General features: G+C 40.6%; 1 protein-coding gene across 3 annotated transcripts in view; it reads left to right on the top strand.

The window, feature by feature from the left end:
- Positions 1 to 3,252: 3,252 nt before the first annotated feature.
- The window catches only part of LOC148358830 (CD166 antigen homolog A-like), a 92,173-nt gene continuing 77,349 nt past the window's right edge, over positions 3,253 to 18,076 (top strand). For all 3 annotated transcript variants that reach the window (XM_088345566.1, XM_088345565.1, XM_088345564.1), the window contains exon 1: positions 3,253 to 3,536. In XM_088345566.1, the coding sequence (XP_088201692.1) occupies positions 3,470 to 3,536 (67 nt within the window). In that variant the 5' untranslated portion in view covers positions 3,253 to 3,469. The remainder of the gene's footprint in view (positions 3,537 to 18,076) is intronic.

Below are 18,076 nucleotides of genomic sequence, written 5' to 3'. Positions count from 1 at the left end.
CCAACTGTTTTTTTCCCTGGGTGGAATACTGTAGGATCAATGGGAAAATAATATAAACTTTCTTCCTGACAGCTACGGCTCATTGCAAAAAAGAGTCGTTGACATCTTAACCAGTGGTAAAATCCACTTAGCTACTGTTTGGTTATTAAGGAACCAGCTTTAGGCTAACTTTGGGCAAAGTTGTGCTTTATTTCTTTTAATTATGTTACCCCACCATGCAGCAGGGACACAAGAAACAAATCTGAGCGCCCTTAATAAATGTTTCTCCTTTGACACTCTTGTATTAAGAATTTTTTGTGTTGTTACTCGACGGAGAAGCAGGTTTTGAATAACAAATCTTAATCGTTTGTCATGGTTGCCATGGCGCCCAATTGGGCCCGCCCGTGTGCCGCCAGCTGCAGTGTTGACAGAATGGCTTCTCCACTATTTATACCCTGTCCTGTCAATCCTCGGTTGTCGGTCCGTCTACGAATCTCTGTTTTTACAAGGCAAGCCCTTTTTCGATTCTGTCTCACGCCTGTCCCGTTTTTTGGTCCTGTTTGCCTCCCGCTACGACCTGTTTTGATCTCGACCACATCTGCTCTCCCGTCCCGAATAACGATCTGTTTGTGATCTCGACCACGTCTGCTCTCCCTTCCCGGCTTACGACTCTTTTCCGACCCCGACCACATCTTGCTCTCCCAGTCCCGGCTACAAACCAGTTTTCCACCCCTGACACCGATGTTCACTATATTTTGTGTTTTTCTTTGCCCGCATGTTGGTTTTAGATCAGGGGATGGCGTAACTGTAACCTGTGCAGTCCTTTGAGAAATTCTGTGATTGAGGGCTAAACAAATAAACATGATTGAATGGCAATTCTTGTCGAATTTCATATTCTGTCGATTTGCATTGTTTGTGTGCATGAGTGCGTGTTTCAGATGTTGATGAAGAGAAATAATGAAAGGATTGAGAGGATGAGTATGAGGAAACCGTAATAGGGCGTGGGTGCGTTTGGGAGATGTTGATTTTGTGGAAAGAGTAAATGGTCGTTTGCGAACGAAACGGCTTTATGAGCCAACTCTTTGAAGTGGGCGATGAGGGTCATCAATGTCTTGTTATCGCTTTTTCTTTTTCTCTCCCTCTCTCGATATAAATTTTTCCTCTCAATCCGTTTATCTGTCTTCCGCCCTCTCTCTTACTCTGTCTCTTACTTTATCTCTTTTCCTTCCTCCTCATTCTCTCTTTCACTCTCCCTGTCTCTTTCTTTCTCTCCCTCTTTTCCTTTCTATTTCTCCCTTTCTGTTGCATTCTCTTCCTTTCACACTCTTCTCTCTCCCTTTCCCTCTACCCATGTTTCTTTATCTTTCTTATATATCTTTCTTTCTCTCTCTCTCTCTCTCTCTCTCTCTCTCTCTTGCTGTCTCATTATCGCTTTTTCTTTTTCTCTCCTTCTATCGTTATCTCTCAATATATATATTTCCTCTCAATCTGTCTATCTGTCTTGCTCCCTCTATTTCTTACTCTGTCTCTTACTTTATCTCTTTTTCTTCCTCATTCTATCTTTCACTCTCCCTGTCTCTTTTTTTCTCTCCCTCTTTCCTTCTCCATTTCTCTTTAACTTCCTCTCCCTTTCTGTTGCATTTTCTCCCTTTCACGCTCTTCTCTCTTTCTTTCCCCCTCCCAATGTCTCTCTATCTATCTTTCTATTTTTCTTATTGTCATAAACCAGAACAGGATCAGGACCCAAACACGTGATGTTCTCACACAAGCCTTATATTTTACGGGAAATGGGGAGTCATGCACGTTAGGCAGCAGTCTGGTGTGAAAGGATAGGAAGCTAGTGGCCGACGAAATCGATACCATTGCCCGAGTAGATATCGGACAGATGGGGTTGATACCGGACAGGACAGACAGGATAGATCACGGGTGGCGAACACGCGGCTCTAGAGCCGCATGCGGCTCTTGGCCAATAAGAATGTGGCTCTTTGCCTCATCATATTTTCTATATAATGTGGCTCTTTGCCTCGTTTCATGTTTAGTTTTTGTTCCCCTCTTAAATCACAATAGAATTTATCAGAGTTAATAACAAATAATGAATATATTTTGAAATTAATTTGGCAGATTTGTTGTTTTTATGCTGCTACGGACACATAACTGACTGACAATCATCTGCGTATGGTACGTCTAATGCCGGTCAGTGCGTGGTGTGGCTCTTTGACTCTCACAGTTAAAAATTTCGGCTCTTTGTGTCAAACTTGTTCGATAATGAAACAGGATATCGAAAATAAACAGGACAAAAATAGACGGGAACGAAACTGAAAACCAATATTAAACAGGACAAAAATAAACGAGAACAATACCGGACTGGAAATACCAACAGGAAAACAGGACTGAGTCAAAACCCACGTCTTGCGAAAAAAAAACGTCTTTCGGGCAGAGGTTCGTTGACGGACTGACAAAGGAAAAATGAGAGAACTGAGCTTAAATAGACGGAAAGACAGTGAGCCGCAGCTGGCGCCACACGGGCGGGGCCAATTGGGCGCCATGGCAACCGTGACACTTATCTCTCTCTCTCTCATATATATATATATATATATATATATTCACTCTCTCTCGCCCTCTCTCTTTTTCTATATTTTCTCTCTCTCTTATATATGTGTGTATTGCTCTTTTCCTCTTTCACTCCCTTACTTTCTTTCGTTCTTTCTTTCTTCCTTTCTTTTTATGAAATGAAATGAAATGATCTGCATTTATACAGCGCTTTTCAAGTCAAGACTTCCCAAAGCGCTTTACAGTGTGCTTCACATTTCCCAATAGCGGTTGTGCAGACATGTAAGGCGCTAACCTGCTTATTGGGGGCATTAGGGGTTCAGTGTCTTACCCAAGGATACTTCGACATGTAACACGGAGGAGCCGGGATTCGAACTGCGATCTCTTGAGCGCTCTTTCTCTCTTCTTTTCTCTCTTCTCTCCATTTATTTCTCTCTCACTGGCGTGCTACAGATGTTGATAAAGAGAAAGAATGAAAACGTTTGAGAGGATGGTTAGGAGGGGAACATAATGGGGTGTGGATGTGCATGGGGGATGTTACTTTGTGGAAGAAGAGCACTTGTTTGAAGAGAAGTGAAGCTGGAATAGGGGGATGTGTGGATGAGTGGGTGTGGAAGGATGGGTAAAAAGGGAGGGGGGGGGGTGAAATAAAAAAGAGAGAGGGGGGCGTGGTTCAAACCCCGCAGCCCCCTACCTCACACACCCGCCTTACTCCCCACCCCCCTCTGCCCCCCCTTCTCGCCTTCCGCTCTCCATTGCTACCTGTTTCAGCACAACTGGCCGGGGTTCTTAGTTTGTAAGCGAAAAACTTGCATCAAACTGTTCCAACGTTTTACAGGATCACTAAAAAAAGACATTTTTGCCACCAACTCGTCGCGGAAAGCCATCTTTTTCCTTTTTTCTGTCAGTCGAGGACCAAAACCGCGTGCGAACCGCCACCATGCACTTGTTGTCCGCCGCCTGCCTGGGCTCCTTCGTTTTCCTCTTCGCCAATGTTTTCAACCAAGGTAAAAAAAGAGTTTTACCTTTACATTTTAAGGTGTTAGACATTTCTTTTCTTGGTGCCTCGACTTTAGTGGGTTTCCTCCCGCTTCAGGTGGGAGTTTGGTGCCGTCTGTGAAGCGCGCAGGTGCCGACGAAAACTCTGTAAATCCGCTTTATCCGCCTCTTCCCGCCCAATAAATATTTGTATTTTCGCTTTTCTGAAACAAATAAACTAACGCTTTGCGTGTATATATACAAACTCCCTCTCTATATTTGTAATTCCAACATTAAACTGTTTAAACTATTTTTTTCATTCATTCTATTTTCACGAGGGTACTCTTACTGTCCTCGATCCGATACTGAATCAGATATCAGCCGATATTAAAAACGGTTGTAGTTTGCAGTTACTTACTTAATTTTAAACTACATAAACGTAAGTCTTTTTTTTCGTTCACTTGATTCATTCGTGAGGTAGCCGGCTCCTGATCTCCAATATCAAAAAGGATATCACTTGATATCACCATGCACCCAACACAGTAGAAAAAAAGGTTGGATTTTGGGGGATTTTGTGAATATTTTTGTGATTGTTATCTATATTTTAATTTTCAACTTTGTTTTATTCTTCCTATATTCATTGTGTTATCCATGAGGTTACTGTTAGCTGGCTCCCAATCTGATATCGGATCCGATATCAGCCCAAATTAATAAAAAAAGACCCTGTTGGATTTTTGAAGTTCCATTCCATCCATCCATCCATTATCTGCACTGCTTATCGTCAGTAGGGTCGCGGGGGTGCTGGAGCCCATCCCAGCCATCCTGTAGTGGGCAGGGGACACCCCGAACTGGTTGCCAGGTAGTCTCAGGGCACACAGGGACAGACAATTTGCTAGCTCATTCACACCTAAGGACAATTTGGACCGGCGGGGAGAACATGCAAACTCCACACAGGAGGTTCGATCTCATGACCTCAGAACTGTGCGGCACATGCGCTAACCACTGCCCCGCCGAAATGCCCAGATTTTTGAAGATTGCATATAAATTTGTAATTACGATAGAAAAGGCACATTGTGTATTATTTAGCGCCTCCTAGTGGTAAAAAACGTCATTTATGAACACTACAAAACAAATCACTTTTGATTTGAAGAATTGGGCGAAAATACCTGAACTATAATAGAGTTTTTACTCATAGGCTGAGAAATTTGATTTGATTTTTCATAAAATTAGGTCAAACTAGAGGTAGCTAATATAATTGTATCTCGCTGCTAAGGGTACCCCCCAAAGACCTTGTGAAAAGCTGGGTAAATAATTTGAATAAAATGGTGGGGTTTTGTCACTTTGAATTTGTAGTTTTTATTCTTCTTTGTGCCTCGTAGCACTCGTTTTGGTTGCGTTATTGATAAAATATGACACAGTGTCCCTTTAATTTCAAATTGCTGGAACACAACACATTTTTTCATTCATTCTGTTTGTAAGAGGTCCCCTGATACAATATTTAATCGGATATCAGCCGATATCAGGCCCTTCTACCCCCGAAAAGTTGGATTTTTAGGGATTTCATATATAATCGTTATCACAAACTTAATTTTAAACTATTTAAACTCAAGTTTTTTGTTTTTTTTTATTCATCTAGTTATTCATGAGGTTGCCGTTTGCAGGCTCACGGTATAATATCGAATCGGATACTATTTGATGCCACCCTCCACATAAAAAAACAGTTGGATTTTGGGAGATTTCATATATATTTGTAATAATGAATTCAATTTTTAACTCATTGAACATATATTGTCTTTCTTTCTGTTATTCATGAGGTTATTGTTAGCAGGCTCCCGACACACAGGGTTGGGTAGGGTTACTTTAACTGGATTACTTTCAATTACTTTTGGATTACTCCAATACCAAAAATGCTAATAAAAGACAAAAGAAACTAAATATGAATAAAATGATGACTCACAACACGTGGTAAGCTTTCTCTCCTGGCTTTGATCTCTTTGATCTCCGGCAAAACTAACAAAATGAAAATAAATCCAAACAGCTTGCCAGCAACATTTTTGCCGTTCCATGTGTTCCGTTACTCCCCGAGCCTGCACAAAATTTAGTCATTTTATTCATATTTAGTTTCTTTTGTCTTTTATTAGCATATTTGGTATTGGAGTAATCCAAAAGTAATTGAAAGTAATCAAGTTAAAGTAACTCTACCCAACCCTGCCGATACAATATCGAATCTGATATCATCTGGTGTCAGCCCAAAATCAGTTGGATTTTGAGGGAATCGATCCAAATCACAGATATTGACACTAATATAATAACTATAGCCTTATCCTCCTTGTTTTATAACCTTATCTTCTCTGTTCCTTTATCTTCTTGGCTTTTTACCTCACTGTGAATGTGTGAAACTGGAGTGTCATGCCCAATTTCATTGTCTCAATATAGTAACCCATTTTGTAACAATGACAATAAAGGTATATTCTATTCTATTCTAATATGGTCTGTTTCACTTTCTAAAACCATCATTCTTTATTTAGAGATGGAAAGTATTGAACCATCGTTTATCACAGGGGCTACATTCCAATAAGATACAGTGATAAGAGAAATTGAAGTAGAAACTTTGTATTTTTCTACAGTCATACAATTAAATAATCTATTATACATCGAAACTAAAGACCACAACCTTTTTTACTGGCTTAAGCAATTGCTCAACAAATAAAAGTGGTTCGCCTTATAGCGAGGGATTACTGTACTTAACTTTTTGCCCTTGCCACGCCTACATTTGAGGGACACACGACTAAAATGGTGGTCAATGCCTATTGAATGAACTCAAGGGGTGTAAATTCTTTGAAAACGCATTCATAATCCGTTGTGCCAAATTTGAATTTCAAAATCAAACAACGGGTATATTTCCTGCTGATATTGGCTTAGTCAATAATATTTGGTACAGTATTGAGAGTTACAATACTTTAATGTCTGTATCGAAAGTTCAAAGGTTGTATCTGTACACCTTTAGCTACCATGGTAACTGCTTATCCTCAGTAGGGTCGCGGGGGTGCTGCAGCCCATCTCAGCTAACTTCGGGCAGTGGGCAGGGGACACCCTGGTTGCTAGCCAATCGCAGGGCACACAGAGACATTCGTTCATTCACACCTACGGACAATTTGGACCAGCCAAAACCGGGGTGCCAGGAGGAAACCCACGCAAGCTCGGGGAGAACATGCAAACTCCGCATAGGAAGGTTCAATCTCATGACCTGTGCAACACATGCGCTAACCACCGCGCCGCCGTGCTCGGAGGCAACTCACTCGATTATTTTTATAAAGTAGCGATCAGCATGTTCAAATGGTTCAGTTCACCAGTCCATCACAACCTACTATCAATAAAGGAGAAGTCAAGGCAAGAAAAAAAATACATTATTATCAAAATGGTTTATTTTTTTTTTTATTTTTCCAAACGTCTCCGACCTTTGGTTGACTCGCATAGCTCGCACATGACTTGCTAATGCCGGGAATCATGTGATGCTATCTACCGTTTGTGTCTCTGACCGAACTGTATGAGCATGAGTGTAGGCTATGATTTCACCTCTGGCGTCTCTTCAGTTCTTCACGTGGTTCCACTCATTTTTGAGACAGCAGGAGGGCGCTTCCTGCACATCTTGTCTTGGATTACTGTGATTATGATCAGAGGCTTTGACGAGACTGTCTCGGATAGTTTGTCTCAAAGGTCAGTGGGGGCTCCCGTGGCACGATTTTCAAAGGGATGTCAATGCAGCATGATGTTTCTGGTGCAGGGACTGGTTCGGCAGTACCGGTTGATGTCACTTACACTATCGTTGAATGAATGAATGAAAACTTTATTCGAACATCAAAATAAAAACAGAACAAAAACAATAACTCAACAACAAAATAATGTTACATAACATGTTTGAAAAGGGGTAGTAAGAAGCATATGCTTATATTCCCTACCCCTTCATCTTCCCCACCAAATACACCAATGATATAACAACAATTGTAATGATATTAATAATAACAGTTATGATATAAGAATATCAACAATAACACAAAGTTAACAAGACGCACTATTCCCAATCTCTAGTATCACTCATACCCCATTTTCCTCATATCTGTATTCCGCCAGGAATGTTCCTTTGTATCTAAACCTAAACAAGTGAATGGTTGGACACCGTTTGATCTCGTCTTGCAAACCGTTGCAAAGCTTGACTCCACACACAGACACACACATACTTTTCCTGGTGGTTCTCACCTTTGGGATTATGAATTCACTACAGCCCCTTAAGTTATAATTCCCCTCTTTCCGAATGAATAGTTTATGGATGTTTTCTGGCACTATGTTTTTGTTGCCCTTAAATAGCAGTTGTGCAGTGAACATTTTTACTAAATCATCTAATTTTAATAATTTGGAGTGCAGAAATAAAACATTAGTATGATCTCAATATCCTACCCAGTGTATGGTTCTAATTGCACGTTTTTGGAGGATAAAAATGGGCTGTAGTGAACTTTTGTAATTATTGCCCCAGACTTCTGCACAATATCGTTCAAAAGATTGGGGTCGTTTAGAAATGTCCATATTTTTTTAAGGAAAGCACTGTTTTTTTCCAGTGAAGACAACAGGAAACTAATTAGAAATACACACCCCAAAATTGTTTATGTTGGAAATGACTATTTTACTTGCAAGTGTCTGGTTCTTAATGCAATACCTAGGTCAGGGGTCGGGAACCTTTTTGACTCAAAGAGCCATAAAAGCAAAAAATATTAATTTTATTTTGGGAAAGAGCCACACCATATATTATGAGACAAATTTACAAAATTGCTAAACCCGCACCCCAGACAAAAGCTTAGTCTTCAGCACATTTACTTTTGATGATTTGATAAAAAATATGAAAAGAGAATAATGCCAGAGCCCCTGTCCCAAAATCAACAAACATACCACTTTAAACTTGTCTCTTTCTTGCAATTACTCAAGATCGGTTAAACTCCTTTTGACCCTTTTTTTCATACATATTTTTTCAAAACCAGATGCAAGCAGTTATTGTGTAAAAACGTCACAACATTCTGCAAATAGGGAGCCTGATGAGCTCACTTTTGGCGCAGATGGCGTAGGGCGAGAGATGGGAGGGAGTGCTTGCGCTTTTTGCATGGCTCCACCCATCCCTCCACTCACCCAATCAAAAGACTAAGTTCTCTTCCGGTGTTTTGGCGTATTTACAGTGTGTTCTGTGGATTCATCATAAGGTATCTGAACACTGAACACAGATTATATAGTGAACTTTTATATAAAGGATTCTTTAGCGTTGTACAGCCAAAACGAGTTTTTTTCCCCCCTTTTTTGTGTGACACCTTGACTGTAAATTGTAGTGAAAAACATGCCCTATATAAACAGTGAGTGCTTAGCTTTGGATTGGATTTGCGTGTACCTGAATAGGATGAACAACTCAAGTTTCGAACAAGATGGAGAAATTTTGCATGCAATCAAATTTGTCTCTGAGCCATAGATATTCATAGAAAGAGCCATATATGGCTCGCGAGCCATAGGTTCCCGACCCCTGACCTAGGTGTTTAGAGGCTCATTTGGGACCAACACCCCTCCCGTGTTCTAACAGTAATACATTGTGTTTGCTAACTACGTTTGTAGGCTAATGGATGATTAGAAAACCCTTCTGCAATGATGTTGGCACAACTGAAAATAGTTTAGCTGATTAAAGAAGCTATAACACTGACCTTCCTTTGAGCTAGTCAAGTATCTGGAGCGTCACATTTATAGCGCGATTAAGCTTTCAGAATGGCCAGAAAAACAGTACTTTCATGTGAAACTCAACAGTCTGTTCTTGTTCTAAGAAATGCAGGTTATTCCGTGCAAGAAATTCCCAAAAAACAGAAGATCTCCTATAATGGGGTTTAATACTCCCGCCAGAGAACAGCACAGAGTAGAAAGAGAGGTGGGAGGCCCCGCTGCAAATACCAAGTAAGAGGGCAAGTACATTAGAGTCTTTAATTTGAGAAATGGACGCGTTACAGGTCCTCTGCTAGCAGCTTGGTTAAATAGTACCCACGGAACCCCACTGTCAACATCTACAGGGAAGAGGCGACTCTGACATGCTGTCCTTCAAGGCAGAGTGGAAAATAAAAAGCCATATTTGAGACTGACCAACCGAAAGAAGGGATTAACAAGGATAAAAGAACACAGACAATGGACGACTCATTTGATAAATTGGAGTGACATTTTAATATAAAACACGAAATTGTCGGGGTGACCCCAAACATTTGAATGGTAGCGTAGTTTCTTGCCTGCAGGCAAACAAGAGCATTCACTTTCTTTCTGTGCAACTGGCTGCTTGTTAATAAGCAAACCCTGGCGATTTTAGCTATAAATTAACCCCCTGTAGCGACTCACCGCTCCATTTATTTGAGAGGAAACGAATGAGCATTTTGCACCGGCGTGCCATGCCTCACCGCTTCACGCCGTGGATAAGTGCACCGGGTCGAGGTCAGACTTTTACGGCCTCGCCTGCTGCTCTGTGTGTGCTTTAGGCAGGACGGTGTAAACCTACGCAAGTTCACACAACAGATGGTCGTCGCCTCGGTCCGGCTCGAAGTTCCTTTTGAGCGATCACATTGATGAGTGTCAAGAACTGCAAAAGCTCATTTGAATAATGGAGTCTGGACAACAGTCCGAGTTGATAAATGTAGCAAAAATACACAAAACGCTGTTTATTGCGAGTGAACAAATGAGAACTGTTTTTTTGTCCATTCTTCTGGGCTGCATGAAATTTGATGAAAACTGAAGCAACAAGTCATGATTAGGAACTCTTTTGTTTAGGCCATATCAAATGTGGTTCATTCTGAATTATGTGTGGCCATACACAGCGTTCGTATGGGTGATTTAATTCCTTAAAATGTTTGTTTAATGTTCTGTTATCACGCTTCGAAAAGTGCTTGAATTTAGGGTCAAGTGTGTGTATATGCTTTACATTTTGGCTATGTTTCTCGACAGACTGACTCGATAGAATGCACTTAAGTAAAGGAAAATAGAATAAGTGCTTAAAAATGACGCTGACACTCTCTCATGTGGCTTTGTTTTGTCATTGCATTTCTTCCCTCGTAATTAAGAGCTGCTGGCATTAGTTTGTATGACATTGTCATGTGAGGTGTCATGGCCTTTTACGTGCTCTACCCCCTACAGTGTGACATAGCCAAGGTGCTCGTGCATTGTTAAAGTGGAATTCATGTCAGTTTATACCAGGGATTGACGGAAAAAGATTGTTTATCAAAGATAGGAACATCTCGATAAGCACAAATTATGTGCTAGCAGCAATATGGCGATTTAGTTTTAGGGATTAAAGTCAACAACAACAAAAACATTCTTTTGAACAGGGGTGCCACACATAGATTCTGCGAGCCATGTTATGGAGTTTGTCTGTACTAGAGTACGTTTGCATGCCAGCAAAAAAATAGTGGCTCAATTGACAAGTTCATATTTATTGTTGCTTAGTTCACACATTTGCTACAATTTGGAAGAATTGACTTTCTTTTCTCTACAGTTTGATGTCATTGAGTGCTGTGAGTAAGAAAAAGAAAATTTGATACACCATAGACGGGAGCAAACGCTAATGAAATTGAGCACAGAAACTTTCAATTTCACTTTGTGTGCCCTATTCAGTGAATGATAGCTGTTGGTTTATTATTTGGCTTAGATTTGATCAAATGTTCTGGTTCTTCTTACAGGCAGCACTCAGTGACCTCAAAGAAAGAGTTTTGACGGGTTTTTGAAATCCTCAAAAAAAGTTTAATGTTGTATTTTCAATAGAAAAGAGCTTGAATTTTGTGTTAAGCGCTTGTAAATGCTTTTATTTGTTGGCATGTTTCACAACTTAAAAATGACGCTGACACTGCTCTCTGATGGCTTTGCTTTGACATTGCATTTCTTCCATGGTGATTAACAGCCGCTGCCATTAGTTTTTATGGCATTGTCCCTTAAACCGCCATCGCCCAATAAGAGTCGCGCCCAAGAGGACAGGTGCATGATACATCTTAACAGGACACTACGAAATATGTATTAGTGCAAGGATTACGTATCAGTTATGAACATTTGTTATGGGCAATGCAAAATACTTAAAAACTGCTTGAATTTGGCCATGAAAAAGGTTTGCAAACGCTGCCAACCCATTCTCTTATTTGTTCTTTGTTTTTAAGGCCTACATAAAAAGTCAAACTCAGCCCTAAATCTCTCCGGGAACAGTCTGGAAGATGTTTTTTGTTCCCTCTCATCTCCACCCTACCCCCAACCATCCAAATCCCACCCGCCTCACCCCTCCCTTACCACAGAACGCACATCCATCCTGCACTCGGTGTCACAGCTGGTATTACTTGTCAAGCAAGTGGGGCTCTTCCACCACTAATGGACTTAGCCTGGGAGGGGGTTTTGGGAGCGAGTGCCGAGAGTGGGTGGGTCTCACCCACCCACCCAATTTCACCTGAGATGGATCCTCGCTTTCATCCCACGCTGGGTCCTGTCCAGACTTGCGCGCCAGGATGTTGTCGGTACCTTTTAATTAAAGGCTTCATAACACGGTGGGCAAGTTGTGCACAGCTTTTTGTGCAAGTCCCATCTTGTCTCCTCTTCACAAGAAAGCAGATGGGCCCCCTTCTCAAATCTCTCTTCCTGCTTCCATCACTTAAAATCATGGAGGCTTTGCCTTTGTGGAAATTTCAGATGCAGTCCTGTCAAGATTGTCTGGTCTTTGAATAAAAATGCTGCATATGTACTTCATTTTTCCCCCCGTTCCTACTAAAAAGAGATTCGCCAAGCATATCAGCTTGCTCGTCTTAGTTTTTTGTATGCCTCAGCCAGCAAATAATTGGCTCCGTAACTATATACAGTTGAACCGTTAAATCCAAATGCTTTCCCTTTCTGAGGAATTATTCTTTTCTTCTGATTTACCGAAACAAGTCCCTTGAGAAATCATTTTAACTGGTTTTTGGTTTTGCAGAGTGCATTTTTTTCTCCAAGACCTAAGTACCACTCCTTCCTAGTACGGCAGTATGGAAATTTCTATGCTTGACTGTAATTTTATTGGGTATTTCCAGACTAATACAATTCTTCCAGATACTCATCTTAAGCCACAAAAATGTCATACAATCTGGATGCATTACAACTCAGCTATTTCAAGTCTTTTATTGTAATATTGTAGGCTGGAGGCAGTAGTCAACAAAATGAAAGGGTTGAAACATTTTATTGGATCTGTAATTAATTCAGAATGTATGACATATTTGTTTTTTTTAAATACATCACAGAATTTTTAAATAGCTTTACCACCATATTCCAATTTTCTGAGACAGTCCAGTACACCCTTAATTTCAGTAATTTTTTTTTGTATTTAATAACATCACAATCACAGATCACAAATCCCTTAACCGCCTGGGTCGTCAGAGATCCACTTTGTATAGCCTGGCGGCACACATCCTTCTCAGGTTGTGTTTTCGGGTAAGGGTTTGCTCCCCCCACATGAAACAGAAAGTACTGTCTTCCATTCTTACCAGTAGCAGAAGACTCCGGATCAGATACAGCACCTTCATCATCAGGTTGCCAGTGTTATCGGTGTAAAGTGCAATATTTTGGGCTAAATTCTAAATTGAACGAAAAATTCAAACACTGTTGTTATTACCATATAACTACTTTAATTTAATAATCCTGATAATCCGTATTACTCTTTAGGTGGATCTTATGTTCCTCACACCTTGCATATGTTTGTTTGTGAATGAATTGAAGGTGTAAAGTGGCTTGTTTCAAGTGTCAACAGCCGTGTGGTGCCCGGGTTTTTGATGGATTCCTGCTGCAGGGAATGTCAGGCAATAAGCCGAGCACGCGCGACAGCAGACCCATTATCTCACACGGGGAAACACAAAGCCACCGGGATGCCAAAATGAAAGTCACTCGGGGGATTGTGGCAGTCATGGTGCTGCTTTGACGCATTGTTAAGCCTTGAACAGTCTTGTGAAGTCACTTTTAAAGATTCCCTATACATTTCAGGCTTTTTGGCCAGTGATAAATGTTTGCATTTAAGATTACATTTGGGATATTCTTTTCCCTTTTAATTTGTATTTAAAATCAGTCTAAATATATTGCTGACTACACGCACACTATTTTTATGGGAAGGTTCGATTCCCAGCTCCTCCGGGTTAAATGATGGGATGAGATGAAATCTGACACCGTTTCATTTTTTACATCACTGGTTGTCCAGTGGTTAGGATTCGCCAGTTCACTGCCGCAACTCAGGTTCGATTCCAATTGTAAAGTTCAAGCTGAGAAAAAGCCAAGCTAAATTTTTTACAGATTTTTTGTAACAAAAAATAGGCGTACACGAGTGCACTTCATACTCGTATAAATAATATCTGTCTTCGAGCAACAGCATTGAGTGTGCAAACTGTTTATCATGTTGACACCTTCACATTTTTTCAAGGCTTCAACATCAGATATAAATCTTCGTTGGAAGATATTTTAAACAACGTGCATGTTCCGCCCCAAACAAGAACGGCAAATTCTAACAGGAAGGCTCCCGTTGTAAATTAAATAGTGGCAGGCGTTCAGTTCAACTTCCTTTTAGTGGTAGAGTTGCAGATTCCCGAGCACAGCTGGATATCACACTCATGGTTATTTAAATCCTGAGTTGCCTGCTGAAGCCTTACTGAATATAAATATGGGAATAAAATGATAATAAGGTAATGATATGCAAAGTTCTCTAGGAGTATGTGTAAACAACACGTTCTGTGATCCCCAAGTACATCTCTCAAAATACACACTGCATTAGACACTGCCAGTGAAGGAAAGAAAATACTGTACTTACTGAGAGTAATTCTTTTAATTTGATTTGTGCTTTCTTTCCTGGATAGATGGGACTTTTAAAAAATACATTTTTCTTAAATTAACATGCCTTCATTCCAAAGTAGGACATATTTTAGAATTGACCATGAAGACATTACATAGATAGATAGATAGATAGATAGATAGATAGATACTTTATTCATCCCCGTAGGGAAATTCACACTTCCAGCAGTCTACCCCGTTGTTTATTAACAGATTAACATGATGCCCTAGGGGTGCTTGTAAACAAAAAAAAAGCTGATATTTTATTCTTTTGGACCTTTTTAAATTGTTATAAGTATGAATGCACCAGCTCGGTGGCCTTAGGGTATGGCGCCCGCCCCGAGACTGGGAAGTTGTGGTTCAAGCCTCGGTCGAGTCATACTTAAGACTTAAACATTGGTACCCGTTGCCTCCCTGCTTGGCGTTCAGCATTAGGGGTTGGAATTGGGGTGTTTGGTCACCTAAGGATTCCCAACACCTCAGTTGGGTTGAGCGAGGGGGCTGGGAATCCCCTCCTCCTAATCAATCTCCCAAAAAGAGTCAGAAATGACTTCAGCCACCTCCCACTAGGGGGATATGGCTGTGGTACATATATATATGAATGCACTAGAGCTCTTTTTGGTAATAGGAATGAGTGGAGAGGTGTTGTAAAAGGATAGTGGGATGTTTGGACGTGGTTTAAGGGATGGGCAGGACACCTTTATGATGCGGCAGGGGTAAACCAGTGAAAGCTGTCGGGCCCTGCTGTTGAACAAAAGAGTGTGTTGTGTCACCCTGACCTGAGTGACATGGTCGCTTTCTTGTGTTCCGTTTCATCTGGAGTGATGAAAGCATGACCAAGGTGCCGAGGTGCCTAATTTGTTTGGGCATTTGGGTTGGCCATGGTCCAAAAATGTTTGTGTGGGTTTTTTTGCTATTTTTTCCCCTTTTTTATTTTCTTTGTGATTGTATGTGTTTGTCTTGCTGTCGGTCACCCCTCTTGAGGGATATGACTAAGGTAGATAGATAGCTAGATAGAATGAATGCACCAGAATTACAATTTCCATCCAACCATCCACCCATCCATCCGTCTGTCCACCCGTCTATCTTAGAACTCCCTGCACATGATGTGACTTTCATTTCGACCATTTTTTTTCTTCTCAACTGCCATGAATCAGTTCTACACAAGTTAATTGTTCGTTACACCCCCTTGCCCCTTGCAGCTTTCCAGTGTTTGCTCATCGTCTATTATGTTGTTGAGCATTTCTTTTCTGACAGGCTCCAGTACCTAATTACAGACAGGCAAATGTGTTTTCGGCACGCGACAGCACTCAATTTTAAGCCGTAATGATAAAAGGTCTAGCTGAATGCAAATTACATTAACATTTAAGTTCCCATTCGCATTAAAAGAGTAACCTTGATGTAACCCACGCTTAATATGGGCATGCACTGTGGCCACCATGTGCATCACTACACAGTCCCAGTTGCACACTTTTTATCCTCCTATAACTAGCTCCATAATCTTAGACAAACAGGTGGTTTCGGTGCACATGCGGTTTGTTTTAGTAGCCACGGAGTGCCACACTCGTATGTTTCTGGTTCCGTTGTTGTGTATACAGTTGTTGGAAGAAGCGTGCTCTGTTGCCATCACTCACCATGAGCTACATGACTCTCAGCTTTCACCCATCATTGTTAATCATTTGATTACAAAGCCAGTTGATGTTACCGCTGGTTTGGGGCAATACTGGGGTATGTTTACATGAAGACAATAATCTAATTGACAACGCACTATGACCAGTATCCGAGCATGTAAAACCATGAAATGTCCACAGAAATCCGATTAAGGTCTTACCCCGATTGTGAGTATTCTAATTGCAATGGTTGGGTGATTTAATTTTCCGATTACTTGTGCATGTTTATGCATCTAAGTAATCCGATTGTGCATTTCCTCCACCTGCGATATTTTGGGGATGCAGCGCACTCTGGAACTGTATTACATGACGAATAATCAGGGTTGGGTAGGGTTACTTTAACTGGATTACTTTCAATTACTTTTGGATTACTCCAATACCAAATATGCTAATAAAAGACAAAAGAAACTAAATATGAATACAATTATGACTCACAACACGTGGTAAGCTTTCTCTCCTGGCTTTGATCTCTTTGATCTTCGGCAAAACTAACATAAAATGAGACAGAAACAAAATGAAAGTAAATCTAAACAGCTTGCCAACATCATTTTTGCCGTTCCATGTATTCCGTTACTCCCCAAGCCTGCACAAAATTTAGTAATTTTATTCATATTTAGTTTCTTTTGTCTTTTATTAGCATATTTGGTATTGGAGTAATCCAAAAGTAATTTATTATTATTCAGCCAGTATCAACCATCAACATGATATCTACCGGAAATCATTTTGTCACGCGAAGCTATCGACGTGACTCGTCGCCTTCGATCGGCGCCGGGTTTTTTAGACCCAACTGCTGTGTTGGGAGTGACCAAACCCCCCAATTCCAACCCTTAATGCCGAGCGCCAAGTAGGGAGGCAATGGGTACCAATGTTGTAAGTCTTAGGTATGACTCGGCCGAGGCTTGAACCAGCGACCTCCCATTCTCTGAGCGGGCGCCCTACCATCTAGGCTACCGAGCTGGTTGCCCAGATGAAAGTAATCAGTTAAAGTAACCCTACCCAACCCTGCGAATAATCCATGCAAATGGTTGAATTTATCGGGGCTTTTCTGTTTTATTGTGTGCCCTCACAATAAACGGTCCATATAGAATGGGTGCCACAGTTTTACCCATCCATGTATAGTGTAAATCGTTGTTTTGGGTGAACCACGTACGAACACCCGGACAACACAAGGGACACAGCAATGTAGCTCACTTTTGGAGCACAGAAGTTACAAACACGGTACTTTGTTGAACTTGGTAATTGACATTAATGAAATTATCCTTTTTTTTATGTCATGCAGAGACGTCCTTTTTTTCTTTTTTCTCAAGGCATGTAAACAACTATTTTTGATCGTCTCAAAAATCTGACTTATCCCAGTTGGACTATCCCTAGCATGAAAACTGAGGAAAACAATATTGTTTCATGAAAACATTGAACATCCTCTGTGTCAGAATGGGATGACTAATGACCAACATTACCTTGAAAGAATAAGATGATGTTTCCCAGGGAATAATTCAATCTGAAACGGAAGCTCTTTTGTTCGCCCTCGACACTCAGGATCGTCAGTAAAACAGCAGCGAGTAAATCTTAATTACACCTTAGTGATTGCCTCGACCCGTTTTTTCAAAGCTTTGCTTCGGGACACGTTCACCTTTTTTTACCTGTTATCCCTGTTGAAAAAGCCTCTCAGGCATCGACTTTTCTTAGTAGGTACTTGACAGAAAAATGGATGTACAGTTCTTGGGAGAGGTGTTTATCATTATTTTTTTATTATTATTTTTATAATGAAATATACGTATCCCTGTTGAAAAAGCCTCTCGGGCATCCACTTTTCTTAGTAGGTACTTGACAGAAAAATGGGTGTACAGTTCTTGGGAGAGGTGTTTATTATTATTTGTTTATTATTATTTTTATAATGACATATATGTGTGTTCCCTTTATTCTAGCATCACTTTGCCCAATTTCAGCCTGTACTTTTCTCCCATGTTTGGAGAGCAAGGATTGATTATTCAGTATGTATACAATACATGATTCAATTATTTTTA

Source organism: Urocampus carinirostris, chromosome 10 (assembly GCF_059441175.1).
Source record: "Urocampus carinirostris isolate Australia breed hairy pipefish chromosome 10, RoL_Ucar_1.0, whole genome shotgun sequence".
In the NCBI taxonomy this organism is placed as follows: domain Eukaryota; kingdom Metazoa; phylum Chordata; class Actinopteri; order Syngnathiformes; family Syngnathidae; genus Urocampus; species Urocampus carinirostris.
Note: the sequence above shows the minus strand (reverse complement) of the source record. Positions and strands in the feature narration are given on the sequence as shown.